The sequence below is a fragment of the Neurospora tetrasperma genome (genome assembly GCF_000213175.1).
Source record: "Neurospora tetrasperma FGSC 2508 unplaced genomic scaffold NEUTE1scaffold_3, whole genome shotgun sequence".
Classification (NCBI taxonomy): domain Eukaryota; kingdom Fungi; phylum Ascomycota; class Sordariomycetes; order Sordariales; family Sordariaceae; genus Neurospora; species Neurospora tetrasperma.
This window is the reverse complement of record NW_009799101.1, coordinates 191,093-207,295: the sequence shown is the minus strand read 5'-3', so window position 1 is coordinate 207,295 and position 16,203 is coordinate 191,093. Positions and strand designations below refer to the sequence as shown.

General features: G+C 52.4%; 6 protein-coding genes across 6 annotated transcripts; 4 read left to right on the top strand and 2 right to left on the bottom strand.

The window, feature by feature from the left end:
• Window positions 1–326: 326 nt before the first annotated feature.
• On the top strand, window positions 327–2,908 carry NEUTE1DRAFT_145942 (uncharacterized protein; the record flags this gene model as incomplete). The annotated part of the gene is made up of 3 exons (XM_009852108.1): window positions 327–531; window positions 591–1,266; window positions 1,321–2,908. 3 exons carry the CDS (start codon window positions 327–329, stop codon window positions 2,570–2,572), a joined length of 2,133 nt encoding a protein of 710 aa, XP_009850410.1.
• Window positions 2,909–3,174: 266 nt separating this feature from the next.
• On the bottom strand, window positions 3,175–4,775 carry NEUTE1DRAFT_129281 (alpha-N-arabinofuranosidase II precursor; the record flags this gene model as incomplete). Its single annotated transcript, XM_009852107.1, has 1 exon — window positions 3,175–4,775. One exon carries the CDS (start codon window positions 4,700–4,702, stop codon window positions 3,236–3,238), a length of 1,467 nt encoding a protein of 488 aa, XP_009850409.1.
• Window positions 4,776–5,814: 1,039 nt separating this feature from the next.
• On the top strand, window positions 5,815–7,188 carry NEUTE1DRAFT_121747 (uncharacterized protein; the record flags this gene model as incomplete). Its single annotated transcript, XM_009852106.1, has 2 exons — window positions 5,815–6,293; window positions 6,451–7,188. 2 exons carry the CDS (start codon window positions 5,924–5,926, stop codon window positions 7,047–7,049), a joined length of 969 nt encoding a protein of 322 aa, XP_009850408.1.
• Window positions 7,189–7,541: 353 nt separating this feature from the next.
• On the bottom strand, window positions 7,542–9,599 carry NEUTE1DRAFT_80743 (uncharacterized protein; the record flags this gene model as incomplete). Its single annotated transcript, XM_009852105.1, has 3 exons — window positions 7,542–9,112; window positions 9,170–9,364; window positions 9,489–9,599. The coding sequence occupies 3 exons, from the start codon at window positions 9,597–9,599 to the stop codon at window positions 7,553–7,555; spliced, it is 1,866 nt and encodes a 621-aa protein (XP_009850407.1).
• A 955-nt stretch (window positions 9,600–10,554) lies between these two features.
• NEUTE1DRAFT_145938 (uncharacterized protein) lies at window positions 10,555–14,386 on the top strand (the record flags this gene model as incomplete). Its single annotated transcript, XM_009852104.1, has 2 exons — window positions 10,555–10,977; window positions 11,036–14,386. 2 exons carry the CDS (start codon window positions 10,555–10,557, stop codon window positions 14,129–14,131), a joined length of 3,519 nt encoding a protein of 1,172 aa, XP_009850406.1.
• Window positions 14,387–14,729: 343 nt separating this feature from the next.
• NEUTE1DRAFT_100209 (uncharacterized protein) lies at window positions 14,730–16,159 on the top strand (the record flags this gene model as incomplete). Its single annotated transcript, XM_009852103.1, has 5 exons — window positions 14,730–14,766; window positions 14,935–15,099; window positions 15,197–15,465; window positions 15,576–15,746; window positions 15,854–16,159. 5 exons carry the CDS (start codon window positions 14,730–14,732, stop codon window positions 16,157–16,159), a joined length of 948 nt encoding a protein of 315 aa, XP_009850405.1.
• Between the last annotated feature and the right edge of the window lie 44 nt (window positions 16,160–16,203).

The following is a 16,203-nucleotide window of genomic DNA, read 5'->3' as shown; positions in this document are numbered from 1 at the left end:
GAAGCGAAGAGGCTCTGAGGGAGGGCTCCGGGCCAGAACCAGCCACATCACATAACGACCCATCTGCCTGGTCCAGTCCTTATACCCCGGATGTTTTTCAATGCGTATCAATGACATGGTTTCTCTTCCACTTTCCATCTTTCCACTTACCTTTCATCACGATTTTTGCCTTGCTGTTTCATCTTCAATGTGACGGCGGGAATCGAATGCCGGTCGGAACTCGGCATTGACCGCGATCAATAGCTGTCCCCTCGAACACCTTGCTTCACATTACTCACAACTACTACGACGGGTTTTAAGGGTGGTGCGGGATGCCGATAAGCAAGATGGCCGGCTTCACTGGGACATCAACACGCAGGACTCTGCTTCTTTTCTGCTATCTCATCCGGGTGTCACTCGCCCAGTTCGACCCCATCAAGGACTTCTGTAGACGATTCGGACATCAGTCAGCGGTAGTGGACGACAAGCTCTATGTGGACGGTGGTCTGGTCAACTGGAAGCCGTATTCGGAGACTTCAGCAAACGTCAGCAGTGCGTATCCTATGTACCGAGCATCGTTGGCTCATCTATCTACCACTAACACTTGCTAGACCAATTCCTCCTCTACAGCGACCTCAAACACGAGACGGGAGGGATGCCCAACGTCTACGCCAATTTGTCCAAGAACGCAACCATTCCTAGTGTCAGCTTCGGTATCCTGTGGGAGGACTCAATTAACAAGTGGCTCTATTCTTACGGCGGAGAATCTCAGTCGACACCACGCAACTTTATCCTGTACGGGTACGACATCATCAACAACTACTGGACTTCCTTCGGACCACCCTCCAGCAGTGGCATCATCACCCCTTTAAGTCACGGGGCAGGAGTCTCCATATCGGAACGCGGCGAAGCTTTCTACTACGGAGGATGGTTCAGCGAGAACTCCGTCCCCGGCTGGTCAGGCACTAGACGGGCATCCGACAGACTGATCAAGTACGACATGGACAGGCGCGAGTTCAGCAATCTCACCGGGCCGGATAACGTCAGAAGAGCCGAAGGGACCATGATATATCTCCCCATTAGTGATGGAGGGATGTTGGCCTACTTTGGCGGTGTTCGAGACAATGGCAACGGCACGGTGTCGCCGCAGCCGCTGGATACCATCTTCATGTATGATCTGGCAAACACCCGATGGTATACGCAGAAGACATCAGGTAGAGCTCCGGAGGATAGGAGGTTGTTCTGTGGAGGAGCGGCTGTGGCTCAGGATCAGTCTTCCTATAACATGTACGTCTTTCATCCCCTGTCTCGAAGCACCAATTAGGTACCTAACAACAACAGCTACATCTACGGCGGCGCCTCCTTCGGGTCCAACCCCATCGGCTACGACGACATCTACGTCCTCTCCATCCCCTCCTTCCAATGGATCCGCAGCCTCTACCCCTCCAACTCCAACGTAACCGGCGAATTCCCCAAAGCCATGAGCTCCTGCAACATAATCAACAACGCGCAAATGCTCGTCATCGGCGGCCGCGCCCTCAACGACACCACCATTTGCGACGCCGACGCCGTCATGGGTCAACACAACATGGTTCTCGGCAAGGACAACCCCGAAAAAGCCATCTGGGCCCGCTTCCAGCCCAACCTGACCACTTATACGCTGCCCACCGACATCCTCACCGTCGTAGGCGGCAACCCCACCGGCGGCGCCACCATCACCGCCCCGCCCCGAACCGGCTTCGACGCCCCGGACATGTCCACCCTCATGACGCGCAAACCGCGCATTGCCGAACGAACAGCCACCCGCGACGTCACGCCCACCAGTGATCCATCCCCTGGCACATCAAAGGGACTCAGCACGGGGGCTATTGCAGGTATTGCCGTCGGCGCCTCAATAGGCGGCATCGTGGCCCTCGCATCTCTCTGCTTCTTCTGCATCCGTCGTCGGCAGAAGCACTACAAACAGCCTCGCGTCGGCGGTGCACCCGGCACCGTCACGGGAAGTAATCCCACTAGTCCAATGGTGCATCAACACCCGCCTGGTTCTTCAGCAGGATGGGCAGACGGACCAGGTGGTGCCGCCATTTCGAGCCCGACGTTCTCTGATGCGGCGCCGACGTATAATACTTCGCAGCACGCTACGGAATTACCTCCTTCCTCACATGGACATGGGTATAGAGGCGTGGCGTTGGCGCCGCCGCCGCCGCCGGTGCCGGTGGAGTTACCCGGTGCGGAAGCGGGGGACAATAACAATGCGGAGGGGAAGAGCAAGTACAATCCTGGATTGCCACTGGAGATGCCGGTGACGCCGGCGAAGAGTACCGCCAGCACGGGGTATCGAGGACGTGGACATGCGAGGAGTCCAAGTGATTTGGGACCGTCGTACCCGACGGGCGAGGGGGACGATGCTATTTCCTCTAGAGGAGGGGTGTCGCCTTCGTTGCCTAGTCCGGGGAATGGGACGGGGGATAGTGGGCGGTTTGGAGGCAATGGGGGGTTACCGCCGTATTCTGCGTCGGGGGCGTATGGGAGTGCGCCGGCTGGAGGGAGATTTGAGGAGGATTTTGGGCATGAGGGGGGGTATAGGAGGTGAGTGTTGAGATGGGGAGTGGAAGATGAACGGGGCAAGGGGAAGATGCGGATGTTTGACAGGCAGCTGCACAAAAGAATCGGGTGTTGCGCACCACACAGAGAAGTGACAGGTAGGTACTTTGGGTAGGCAGGCGTTGGACTTGGAAATCTGAAATATGACAATTGCAGGGAAGGAGTTTTGAGCAAGTTTTTGCGTTTTCTTGGCGTACTTGTGCGAGTTCTCTTTGGAAGGAGCTGTCTTTCAATGCTGGTGATGGATGGGCAACAGGGGGTATGACAAAATCTCTGATGCTGAATGATAATGTTAGATTGCAGGACACACAATGAGAAGATCCTTTCTCTCTTTTCGTCTTGTTCGCACAACGTCTGCTTCAGAGGTGCTTTGTCTTGGCATGGAAGTAAACAAACGCTCAGGGGTAAATCACGAACCCTAACCCTTTGGCCGTGTTCGTTCTGGCAGTAGTGCAGTAACGGAATCTCTTCTGACCCTAACCCAAAGCTCTTCTACTACTAAAAAAATGCTTCCGTTACTGTACTACTGCCGGAACGAACACGCCCTTTATCTCTTCAGGGCTTGTGCTTCCCCTGGGTTGTCCACCTTCCATCGCTTCCGTCTCTACCACCCCTTCGATCGTCTAAATCATTACCTCTTCTCCTCTATTGATCACTCCAAATGAAAAGTCGCTTGTCCCTTTTGTATAGAGTCCCCACCCATAGCCCCTACCACCAACACCCCCTCACTCCCCGTCAACCGCAAATACTGCCCCGTCGCTCCCGCCGCCTCAAACGACACCCCGTTCTTCGCATCCGCCAACCCTTCTTTCCTCACCCAACTCGCTTCGCTCTTGAAACTTGCCGAAGAACTACTACTCCCCGCATCAAACCTGACCTGCGTCCCGCTCCTCCTCAGATACAACCCCGGTCTACTAGCAGACTCCAAGCTAACGGTATTCCCTCCTGCTAATCCGGGGCTAACAACCCTAAACAGTGTATCGGCCAGCGTAGCAGCTCCAGAGGGCAAAGTCCCCGTATAATACCTGACATACACCTCAGGCGAAGAAGCAAAAGAAGAGCGTAACCGCACGGGCGTAACGCCATCCGGGACGGGAATCCCCAAATCCGGCGTGCCATCCACCCGCCAATAAACCTTTTGCACGCGCGTGCGACGGTTGGGATCATTCAGCGGATCCCCTGTGATATTGGGGTACCCGCGATCATGAAAGATCAGTACATCCGAAAGCCCATCTTCCGACACCGTAAACGAGTTATGCCCCGGTCCGTACTGTTGAGTCAGACCGTTAGATTGGAAGACTGGGGCAGGGGACTTGCTCCAGCTTGCTGGGTCCAGATGGTCCGCATCGACAGAAGCAGTAAGCAATCCCATGCAGTAATTACTATCCGTCGCGCTGGCAGAGTACGTCAAGAAGATCTTGCCGTTTTTTTGCAGAGTGGCAGGGCCTTCGTTGACTTTGTACCCTACTCGTTCCCAGGAGAGGAGCGGTCGGCTGATGACGGTTGCTGGTCGTTGGATTGTCCAGGGGTTGAGCAGTTTGGCGAGTAACAAGGAGCTGTTTTCGTCGGTGCGAGTGGGCTCTTGTTGGGCCCAGACTAGATAGCGCGTTCCGTTCACTTGGAAGTGATGCGCGTCGAGAGAAAAGGTGTCCCAGTCGGTGTTGATAAGTCCTTTCTCGGTCCATGTTGCGGTTTGCGGGTTGGCGCCCACGCCCTCGAGCACGAAGGCGCGGATGCGCCATTCGTTGGCTACGCCGAGGGCGACGTAGATGTACCATTTTCCGTCGATGTAGTGCAGTTCGGGAGCCCAGACTTGGTTGCTGCCGATGCCCGAGGACTTGCGTCGCCAGATGGTGGTTTCGGGCGCGGAGGAGAGGCCTTGGATGGTGGAAGAGCGGCGGATGATGATGCTGTCGTAGGCTGGGACGGTGGCAGTGAAGTAGTAGTAGCCGTCGGTGTGTTTGGAGATGTGAGGGTCGGCACGTTGGGGGATGAGGGTGTTTGTGTAGGAGACTGGGGGGCTGTGAGTGACGGCAAGGGTGGATGGAGAGAGGAGGAGGATGAGGAAGGAGAGGAAGGCCAGGAGAGGCCGAATCTTGGGTGTTGAGGGCCAGAGCATGGCGGGCGTGGTCACCGTGGTGGAATCGGGGGAAAGACCACAGATGCTCGAGATGAGTCCGTGAGTGCCTTGGACGTGCTTTGAATGTCGAGATTGAGATCCTTCCTCGTATCAGGTTGGCATTCTGTGTTTATGTACTTCTACAAAACATCTCGGTACGTGAATTTGACCCTATGGAACATCACCAGATCTGAGTTACATCGCGGTCCCCGCAATATGGTTGTATTTTGGATCGGAGTGATGGCACCCAAAGGGGCATCACGTAACATGATTGGCACGGATGTGCTAGCAGTCCATTGGCACATTGACTTATTGGAGGAATACAATTGTCCGCCCTCAAGCGCTCTTTGGAAATGTCAAGTTCGGCTGACCAAGGTACCTAGGTAGGTAGTATGATGAATGGAGATGGATTGGACAATGGCGTGATCGTCTCCTTCCGACGAAGTAGTTGTAGGTGGGAATTGGTTGACTCGATTAGTGGGTTACAAACGAGACGGATCTGCTGTAACGACAGCTGTACCAGGAACAACTTGAGATTTTGCAAGTGTCGGGTTTTGTCGGCAAAATGTCCGCATACATGTAATACAAGAACGATAGTGGGATGTGAAGCCGGTGTGTGTCCTATAAGTCGTAAAATGGGTAAAAAGAGTATATGGCTGAAGCGTGGTTGTGTACCTAACAGTTACCGTACCAATCAAAGAAGTATGCTTTCCATCCAATGGGAATGCCAAATCGTCAACGGTGTGGTGTATATAGGGCGGGAAGTAATGCCGATTCGTTCCTTAGGTAGACAAGCCGCGGCGTACGTCACACGCCCATTATAGCACCACCTGTGGCTGCTTACACTATTTTGACTGGTTAAGCGGAAAGTGGGATAAATGTCCAGCAGGTTTTGGGTTTGAGATCACCTCCCTTTACCTATCTAGAGGTGTGGTATGTTGGAATTTCCTGCAAGTAAGAGATGAGCAGTCACCCGAAGAATCTAGTTATCCGAGTTCCTCGGATTTGGACAGCATTGCATATCGCCCCAAACACTTGTGTGCAAACTGGTATTTAAGAATAGGCCCCACTTCCCTTCTTGTCTTTATGCCTTTTTTCAATTCAATCATCTTCCCCACGACTGTGCCTACCCTTTACTTACATTTCAACAAGAACCCACCTCCAGACAAACCCAAGCAAGTAACATTTCTTCAACATATCAACAAACCACCAACCACAAAGATGACCACCAAGAAAACCATCACCGTCTTCGGCGCAACCGGCCTACAAGGCGGCTCCGTCGCCGCCATCTTCCTCAACGACCCCAAGCTCAATGCCGACTGGACCGTCCGTGCCGTCACCCGCGACGTCACCAAGGAAAGCGCAAAGCAGCTGGCCGACCAGGGCGCCCAAGTCGTCGCCGCCGATTTGAACGACAAGTCGAGTCTCCGGAAAGCAGTCGATGGCGCTTATGCCGTCTTTGCCGTGACCAACTACTGGGAGAAGATGAACAAGGACGTCGAGGTCCAGCAGGGCAAGAACCTCGTGGATGTAGCTGCCGAGGCGGGCGTGCAGCACTTTATTTGGAGTTCTGTTCTTAATATTTACGAATGTTTGTTCATTTCAATCATTGTTTGTTTGTTTTTGCCTCTACCTCCACCACTTTCTGCTTCTCATTCATCTCTACCTCTTGTCTACAAGGCATCAGGTATAAACTGTACCGTAAGGTCAAGTACATGTTACCAACCCTCTAACAACAAAACTAACAGTAAGCAAAGGCAAACTGCCCAACCTCCACCACTTCGACAGCAAAGCCGAAGTAGAAGATTACGCCCGCCTCACCACCAGTCTCCCCTCCACCTTCTTCCTACCAGGTTTCTACATGTCCAACTTCCCCGGTCCGGCGTTAGGTTTGACCCACCACGACGACGACACCGGCAAATGGACATTTGCCCTGCCTACCCCCGCGAGCTCCTCGTTCTTCCCCCTCTTCGACACAGCAGACACAGGCAAGTTCGTCAAGGCTGCCGTCCTCCACCGCGAGGAAACCCTCGGCAAGAGACTTCTCGGTGCAACCGAGTACTTGACGGGCGACCAGGTGGTTGAAGGCTTCAAGAAGGTGTTTCCCAAGGCTGGGGCGACGGCTTCGTACTACCAGGTTCCAGAAGACGTCTACCTCGACAATCTCAAGGGCGCTGGCATGCCGGACTATGTGGCGCAAGAGCTGCTGGAGAACTTTTTGCTTCTGGGTACCTTTGGATACTACGGCGGCGAGAGCCTGGACTGGACACATTCGCTGGTTGAGGACAAGTTGACTACCTGGGAGGAGTTCATCAAGAAGACTCCTGAGTGGAAGGACCTGAAGTAACTGGTGGGCGTTTGTCAAGTGAAGGATGAACCGGTTGATGATTCCAAAGGAAAGTAAACGCAGTACGAAGTCCCCTTTCGATACCTAATTCTATGCAGAGATCAGGTACTTAGAAATCGAGTTCAGAGGTGTACAATCCAATACTGGTTTCTTTGTGAGTACGAGACCTCGTGTCAACCTTCCTATGCGATTCTATAGGTAGCTAATTAATGCGTCATCTTACCTTGAATACGCTATTTGTGATGTTCGAAATGCCATATCAAATCGAACCAATCCCTTTTGTCATTTATACTAACCATTTTGATTCATTCTTACAAGGTTTAGGACTATTAGGGATAGATTTCGTCTAGTGTATAGAGTATAGTACAGTACCTAGTGTACCGAGCTAACAAACAAACCAGTACTGGACTGTAATAAAGTCACTTGCATTCGTAGGTAGTAGAGTGGGTATACCCAAGGTACAATGTTAAAGGGTCTCAAAATCTTTGCCCAGGACAAGCCCCCTAAGAAACCAACGTCTTATCCTTCTCAATTTCCTTCCCAACCAAGTCCAGCGTGATCAAAAGATCGCCAGCATCCGAGAACTTGGGATCCTTGTAGCTAAACGTCCCCGAGCCCGGAAACACGAGCTGCTTCTTCTCGTTAAGATCCGCAGCAATCGCGTCGCCAATGTGCTTTGTCCGGACAACGTCCTGTAGCTTGCCCTTGATGAAGTCACTGACCTCATGGCTTTGCTTGCCAAAGATAAGCTTGAGGATATTGGCGTCTCTGCTGTCATCCACACTGACGGGTTCAATCGTCTCTTTCGGCTCTACGTGAAGCGTGCCGTCCTCGTCCGCCAAGATGGTGAACTCAATCGTGAGGTTCACTTTCCCGTCCGTTCCTCTGTTGTACCCGCCACCGCCCGTGTGCCCAGAGGATATGACTGTACTGGAACCGAGCTTCATCTTTGATGTGATGGTGATCTTGTTTGCTCGTGGTTCAGTAAACAGCTCCGTCTCGAGCGAAGTGTCAGTAGAACGGTAGACACCCCACCCATTGTACGACTTCTCCCCCTTCCAGCTCAGCTTGGCCTTGGACCCGTCGATTGTCCACTTCGCAGCCGGAAGAGCTTCGGCTCTTGACCCATTGGTGAGCAACCAATCCGACTCCCAGCGTCCTCCATCCACCCACTTCATCAAATCATTCGCCATGTCGAAGAAGGAGACATTGACGCTGCTGAGAGCATTCTCTACCAGGTACTTGTTGAAAAAGAGTTCTTTGCTGAAAACAAGTGCACCCGGCATGTCGCCAATGATGAGATTGCCCTTTCTCTGCAGCTCATCATGCGGGATGTCAGCACCTCCGGTCATCTCCATGAACACAAAGGCGTCACGGGAATTCGGAGGGATAACCTTCCCATTGATGGTTTGCTGCGTGTCGGAACAAGGCTGATATTTGTAGTTTTGAATTTTCACAGCGGTTGGAGAGAACGTGGGCGCCTTGTCCGTGGGGTCAGGTGCCGCCTCTTTGATCGTGTATCCAAGGGTGAGAGCGTCTGGGTTCTTTTGTAGACTGGACAAGTATGCTTCAAGGAACATTCTGAAGAACACCTTCTTCATGCCATATGGGTCATTCTCTTGGCTGAGACCAGGACAATAGGCGTGGTCCCAGTCGAGGGAAGAGAGAGGTGCCGAGCCGAGAAACATGATGATGCGACTCAGGCTGTACTTGCCGGGTTCCAACTTGGCCCATTTCGACTTCAAGTTCGGATGGCTGCTGTCGGGGGGCTTGGCCAGCGTCTTCTCGTCATACGCGACGAAGAACGGAACTTTCCAGCCGTCGATGGCAACCGTTTCAACGCCTCCTGCCTCAACGGTCGCCTTGTACTTGTAACTGCCGGTCTTGAAGTTTAGGAAGAACCTCGAACGTTTGGTTTCCGTATCGCTTTCGGTGCACACCTCGATGTTCGGGGGGTCGAGCGTTGCCTCCGAAACTCCCATTTGAGGAAGCTCATGCTTGAAAGAGACAAGTTCGGGTTGGAGCTCAGGATCAAACCGGACTCTGAGATTGTCGTTGATTTTCTGATAAACTGGTCAGGACCTTTGTGTGATGATGGGTCTGCAAGCCGGGGTACTTACATCTTGGGAGATAGCAATGATTTGATGGAAACCTTGAAGATCGAAATCTTTCAGGCGTGAGTCAACTTCAGTTGTCGCCATCGTGTTCAAGCGTTTGAGGTTGATGTCTGCGTGAATGGAGTCTACAAGTTGTAGCGACGAGGAGTTAACTGTGAAGTATCCGGTTCGGAGGTCAAGTCCAAGTCTGCTGCAAAGCTGTGTCTTTGAAGAGGCATCTGATGATTGCGGGATTGCCATCAATATTTGTGCTGAGCTGGAGCTGGTATTTTCTGAAGTGATCCGGTGTGCTTACCTGTCAGCATCTGCCCCTCAGCATCACCAGAATGGTGAGGGTCAAGACTGAGTACGTATCCCTCTCCACAATTGAGGTAGCTGAGCGGATATTGGCGACATCACAGGGAGGATCGCCAAAACTTAGGCATCGGTGCATGTTCTCATCTGAGCTGAAGTGTCGAAGATGGCTAGATCAATATTATCGGATGCAGCTGAAGTGCCAATTGGGACCGACCCACCTCATTGACATGCAGTCTGAGATCGAGCAAACTGGACCTCCAGATCGTCGATCATTGCTCTCAGATGACTTAGTGTGTGCACTGTGCCACGTCCTAGTGCTCTGTCCGTCTCCACCGAGCCGTCGAATCTCTTTCAGCCCCTGCCGACCCACCGAGTAATGGAATGCCTTAATCGACGTGCTAAACTCTGGAGGCCGCTGGCTCGATATTGGGTCGTATCGTGGTGGGTATCTTCAGCTGTATGTCCGGCTTGATTTGGCCCTCCCGGCCCTCATGTGACTTGCAAGTGCGGGAATGGACTCCACTGCCCGATCTACGTATGCACGATCTCGGAGTTTGGATGAAGGCGTTACACTACACTATATCTTGAGCGAAATAGCTGTTTCGTCATTTGGAGACAATCCATACTCTGTCTAGACACAGATGCAGTTCAGCCCAACATGACTCGAGAGATACTTACTCACGTTGTTTGGCTCGAGGCTATGCCAACGCATCTCTGGATAAGCGATGATGCCAAAGCTGAACATCCAGCTGAACGAAACCCCGCCGCTGACACTGCAGTCTCCAGCATGGGTACCTTTGTCTTTGCTGCTCTTCGTTTGACGATCGTCGGACCGTTTCATCACAAGTCGAGGCAATTCATCCATCTTGCAGAGGTTTCGTGCGCAGATGCGTAATTGTGAGAGCCCAAGACCGCAGTTAGCTCATATAGTCACCCTCCGCCGTACAAAGTATTTGCCGAAGAGTTGGTGAATATTCAGTCAACTTGCCTCTCTCTAATACCTCCATTCGACAACATCTTTTCCCATTGTATCCTCTATCGTTCTGTCTTTCTCGTTCTGGGAACTTTGGTGTCCTAACACGCCGTCGACAATGTCCATCTATCATGATTCAGAGCTCATTGAGCAAGTGGTGACATCCACGCCACTTCTGGACACGCAGGACTTCTACGTCGTCAAGGATGAAAAGCAGAACCCCATGGTGTTTTCCATTGGCACTAAGGGTGTGCTGTATCTCATCAAACAGGACGAATGGGGCCGAAACCAGCTGATCAACCTCAGCGAAAAGCTGAGCATCCCGACGGAGCATCAGACCACAGCACTCGGACTACATCAGGACACCGACCTGACTTTGAACCTCGTGTTTGCTCACGGAGAGCCAAAGGGCCAGTCTCAGTTGGTCGTCTTGCGCAGACTGAAGCCCGATGCTTTTCAAAAAGACATCGACAAGCTCCTGGAACACGCTTTCCATGGACAGGACAACACCATCCAAGGCCAGATATATGGTCTTTTGATTGTGAGTGCCTCCATGTCGTTAAGCTTGACTTCTTCGTCCAGTAATAACAGAAGAAAAGGGCCGAGGCTCAGATAACGACCATCCCCTTGCGGTAGCAAGGTTCAGAAAAGTTGATTCTCCCGAGAACGATATATGCCGCCTTGACATCGACTACAAGGCTTCTTCCTGGTCTGTAAAGACTGATCTTCAGATGCCTTGCAACCCGAGAGAGATCATCAGCCTCTGCCCTGGTACACTGCCTGGGGGTGGCGGGACGTTTGGAGTCTTTGTCCTGTTTAGGATCAGCGAGGTTCTTCGACTCAGCTTCACCGGATTGAGCGGTCAAGGAGGTTACTACTCCCATATCAACTACCACCTGCCAGTTCCCCCAGGTGCCTCTGATCTTGCCACCGTCAGGACATCGACGGGCCGGACCGATCTTCTCGTTTCCGCAGAAAATGGAATTCACCGTATTCCAGCCAGAGACTCTGTGAAAGGTTCAACAAAGTTGCCTGACACCAGTCTGGTTGCCTCAGCAGATTGCCTCCGAGGACTGAAACAAATTCAAGCCGCACAGTCTGGCTCGTTCGTATCCGTCTTCACTCGCAACAACGAAGGCGTGATAGCGTACACTCAGTTCATGATTAAGGCTTCTTCAGAAAACCTCGCGGTTGACGCCTTCGAGAAACACAGCGATGCCAATCAGGTTCTTGACGGAGGCGTACGCTTCGCTGCCTTGGTCAACGAAACCACTCAGTCCCAGCAAATGTTCGTTCTCGGCGACGAAAACCATCCAAAAATGCGGGTTCTGTACCAGTCGGGAGACTCCAGTCTTTGGAAAACGGGAGACTTTTGCGTCCCAGCGATCAAGACACATCGAGAAGTGTACACCTACACGACACACATCAAGATCTATCCTGGTGCTGGGGTCCGACCTCCAGCTGATGGGTTGGAAGTTGACCTCAGTGCATCCAGTACATGTCTCGCAACTGTGAACGGCCGGACAATGGAGCTTAGCCGACTGCCAGTCAAAGTCAAGGCCGATGTGATGGGAACCCTCACGGTGATTCAAGAGATTGATGACCTGAATGTGCCGAGCTTGCGAGTTTCGGGCGTTCCAGGATGCGAAACGACCTACATAGATCCCTCTCGAAAGGTTCTGGACTTCTTCAGCAAGATCAAGTCCGGCGATGACTTGCAGAATGCTCACCTTCCAAATGGTGAAAAGCTCTTGAGCGGAGGATCGAAGAACGTCAACATTGAGGGAGCTGCCGCGGCCATCAAGTCATTGTCTTCAAAGGGTGCCAGCATGAAATTGGAAGCGCAGTTTTTAGGTACCGAGAAAACCCAACCTGTCTCTTTGGAGCAGCCCTCAGAGCAACCCATAGTCAAAGAGATGTCCTATATCAGCGGGGAGAAGCCCACTACGGGCAGTTGGGCAGTGTTTGACTGGCTCACCCGATCTCTCGAGTCTGTAAGGGACATCTTCGTAGACGGTTGGCATCTTGTTGTCAAGGTTGGAAAGAAGGTTTGGAAATTCCTTGTCGAAACATACGAACATGTGATGAAAGGCCTAAGGAAGGCCCTTGAGTGGCTTGGCGAGGGTCTGAAGAAGATATGGAACGGATTGAAGTTTCTCTTCGCCTGGGACGACATCAAGGAAACCCATAACATCTTCCGCGACTATTTTGAAGGGTTCATCGATACTGCTGCCAAGGCGATCATTCTCTTTGGTGACAAGGCGGTGTCGTATCTTGATGAGCTAGAGGAGAGTCTTGACAAGAATTGCAACACAACCCAGCTGCCATCCAAAGTCGACGGTCCTGTCGATCCAGACGGCAATGGCCAGCAAGGGAAGGAGCCGAGCAAGATGGATAAAGCTTTCCACTCACCAGGGGGGAACTATGCGAACCACCATGCCCAGCACAATCCTGAAGTCCGTCAAGCCATGGAGTCTGCAGAAAAGGAGATGGAAGATGACGACCTGACCAAGATCATGGCAGCTCTCAAAGATATCGTGAAGGAGTTTGCGGAGGGCGCGGGGGACATTGGGTCGGCTCTAGTCTCACTCCTCGACCCGTCTCGCAAAGCCACTGCTTCCGAGATCTTTTCGAAGCTCGGCAGTAAGCTCCTCACGAGGCTCATTGCGATTGCGCGCGATTTGATCACGCTTTTCACTCGGGTGGGAGCCAAGCTCATCCTCATGGTGAAGAGTGCCGCCACAGCGACCATCGAGATCCCCGTCATTTCCTGGTTGTGGTCGAAGATATCCGACCGACCTCTGTCCTTCCTTGATGCCATCACCATGTTGTTAGCCATCCCTGGCACGATTGCATTCAAGCTATACCACGGTATGAGCCCCAAGCAGCATCCAAGCTACAAGGAGATCCAGGCTGCCAAAACCGAGCTGGATGCCGAGCTCGTTGGACATGAGCTCATGGCCGCTCCTCAGCTATTCGCGGTTATGCCCACCGCTTCCGACACGAGCTATAATGATGTCGCCTCAATGGGAGCCGCAGAAAAGCTTAAAAAGGACCAAGGCGGCTTCGTCAAGAACATGATGAAGCATAGTCTCCTCCAGAAGATTGCGAAGTGGTTGAAGGCGCATTCTTACATTGTCGGTATCATCTGGTTTGGGTACAACTGCTACTCCATGTACAGCGAGGCGCGGGAGTGGGTGATGCCCATGAAAAGTGCCTACCCGGATTTTGGTGCCCTGAAAGAATGGGACAAGGGTGGCGCAACAATGTTTCTGGTGGGAATTGCGTTGTCTTTCCCAATCCCAGATCCCGATGATCCGGCGCCCAGCTGGGGCCTCAAACTGACTGGCTGGGTGGTGTCCATCTTTGCTGGCATCAAGCATTGCAGCCTTCGCATCTTCAAGGGCATGGTGACCATGTTCTTCTCCGCCCTACAATGCGTCATCTATGTCGGATGTGTGACTTGGGATCATGTGGCCGGCTATAGCAAGGCTGATCCCTTTTTGAAGATTGGCAATACGTGTCTGACCAAGGGGCATGACTTTTTGTCGGGCTTGGCAACGGTCCAAGTCGGGAAGAATCCCTATGTTATGGGCGGAGCATTGATCTGTGGAGCGACCTCGACCGTGGCCGGGTCAATCATCTATTCGCAACTCGCTGAAACCACGATAGGCGACTTTGTCTTTCAATCTTAGAGGACAGGCTGGTTACGGAAATCGGGTATAACACAGGCAAGGAGAAGTATGAGGTCGCCGTGGACTCGGTAAGGGCGAGCTGAGCAGGTTGCCAGCGAAAAGGGGAAAACTGGATCATGAAAAGCGAGGTTAGCTGGACTGTGTGTATCGCATCCCGGCGGACAGAATATCGAGAATAAGAACCTGTTTCTCGCACTTTGTAGCATCGAAATCATGATGGTGAACTGCGTGTAGTCTTTGAGGTTCGTGCGCTGCTTCGTGGTTGACAAGTTTCATTCGGGGTGTTTTTTGGAGGATGGAAGAGGAACCGGAGTGACCAGAGTTCCGATTTCGTTTGGAAAAGGTCCAAAGCTTCAGTTAGGGCAGGCGCTGTTCCTCCGGTTAGGTTGCAGTGTGAGTCGACACGCCGGCAAGGAAAGAAGGAAGGAAGGAAGGAAGGAAGCATGTCACGCGGGGTTGGATGCTTCCGGCCACAAGCTACCCCTCCGCTCAAATGTAACGAAGATACCTGGTTTCAATTGTATCAATCTGGGTCAAATCGTTCAAGAAATGGGGGTCGTGTTTTGATGCCAGGTGGAATATATCTTGAAACAGTGAGATGCCGGTAGGAAGCAGAGTAAAGGAAGTTGGCACAGGTGAATGGCATGCACTGATCTGTATGATGTGCCCTGGACCAAGCTTCACCACAGCTGAGTGCAGTGGATTGCAGTGCAGTGCACCTCCAGCGATAAAAACTTGGAAAACTGGCTTTTGTTCCATCTGGCCAGATTCCCGTTCCCTTCCTGCCACTTTTGTCTTTAAAGCATTTCAGTTCCTTCCACCTTCCAGCCCTAACTCAGTTCAAATCGCAACAGCACCGCAAGCGAAGAAGACTCCAGTTTCGTCTCTTCCTTCATCTCCGTCTGTTTCCAGACCTGTTCCCGCCTTCCCAACCTCAGTGCTACTTCCACCCGCCATGTCCGACAAGCGTCAGTTCTTTCCCCTGCCTTTTTCTCGTCTGCTGCCTCAATCTGGATCGAATATGTACTCACACCTTCCTTGCTGCTGCTTTAGGCCATGGTCCAGACGCCGCAGCCCAGGCGGCGACTGCCAAGAAACAGAAGAGTCCCACTCTTGAGCCGCCGAGTTTGAAGCAGCACAGAGTCGAGGCAGTAGCAACACCAGCTGTTGAAGATCATGGGGAGACTGTTGAGAATGACGATGACGACGATGAATACTGGTCCGGGGAAGAGGATTTTGTCTTCGACATCATGTCAGAAGAAGAGATCCAAGAAAAAGCAGACAGGCTGCGCGAGGAAATCCGTGTTGCTTTGTGTAACGGATTGGTGTGGAAGGTCAGTATCAGGTACCTCCAGCAGCCGGCAGTCTTATTTTTGCAACTAGGTACCAACGTATCACCTTTATCGAGATCAGTCAGCTAATCATGGACCACTCACAACACTAGCCATCTTGTGTCAAGGGCAACTCTGCGGTAAATGTCGAGGTCAAGGCTGATCACTACCAAGTCGCCAATTGGGCGTTTGGGGGAAGCCGGGATCCCAGTGACGAAACATGGGGAGCGATGGATTACCCGACCGAAGCCTTCAACGAGGATTTCGGGCCAATCCGCAACCTTGTAAGTCAACCTACTTATCTTACCTACCCAATGTCGGCAGCTGCCTCCTTCCCGCCTTGAGAACATGTAGCTGACTCGGACTGCTTCACTCTGTCCCTCTTTCCCAGACTGGCTCCACACCTCTTGCGCTCACCGGGACCCATGTGCGCATAAATCTGTACCACGAGAGTTGGAACTCCATGGAGTATCCATGGCAACAAACCATTGCTGTCATTGTCAGTGCCTCCTACGGCACACATGAGGCTCGGGATAGACTCCAGGACACGGATGTCTGCCCGTCAGACCTAGAGGGTATGTTTTCGTCTGATGCCGACGACTACGCTTCTGTCAGTGGAGAAGACGATGGTGAAGGGGACGCCCTTCATGAGGAGGAGATTGAGAATACTGGGGAGCTGGACCCATCTGTACACTAGGCCTGCCGGTTTTGTTTAGTGTGAAGGCGGGGTTTATGCCTTGT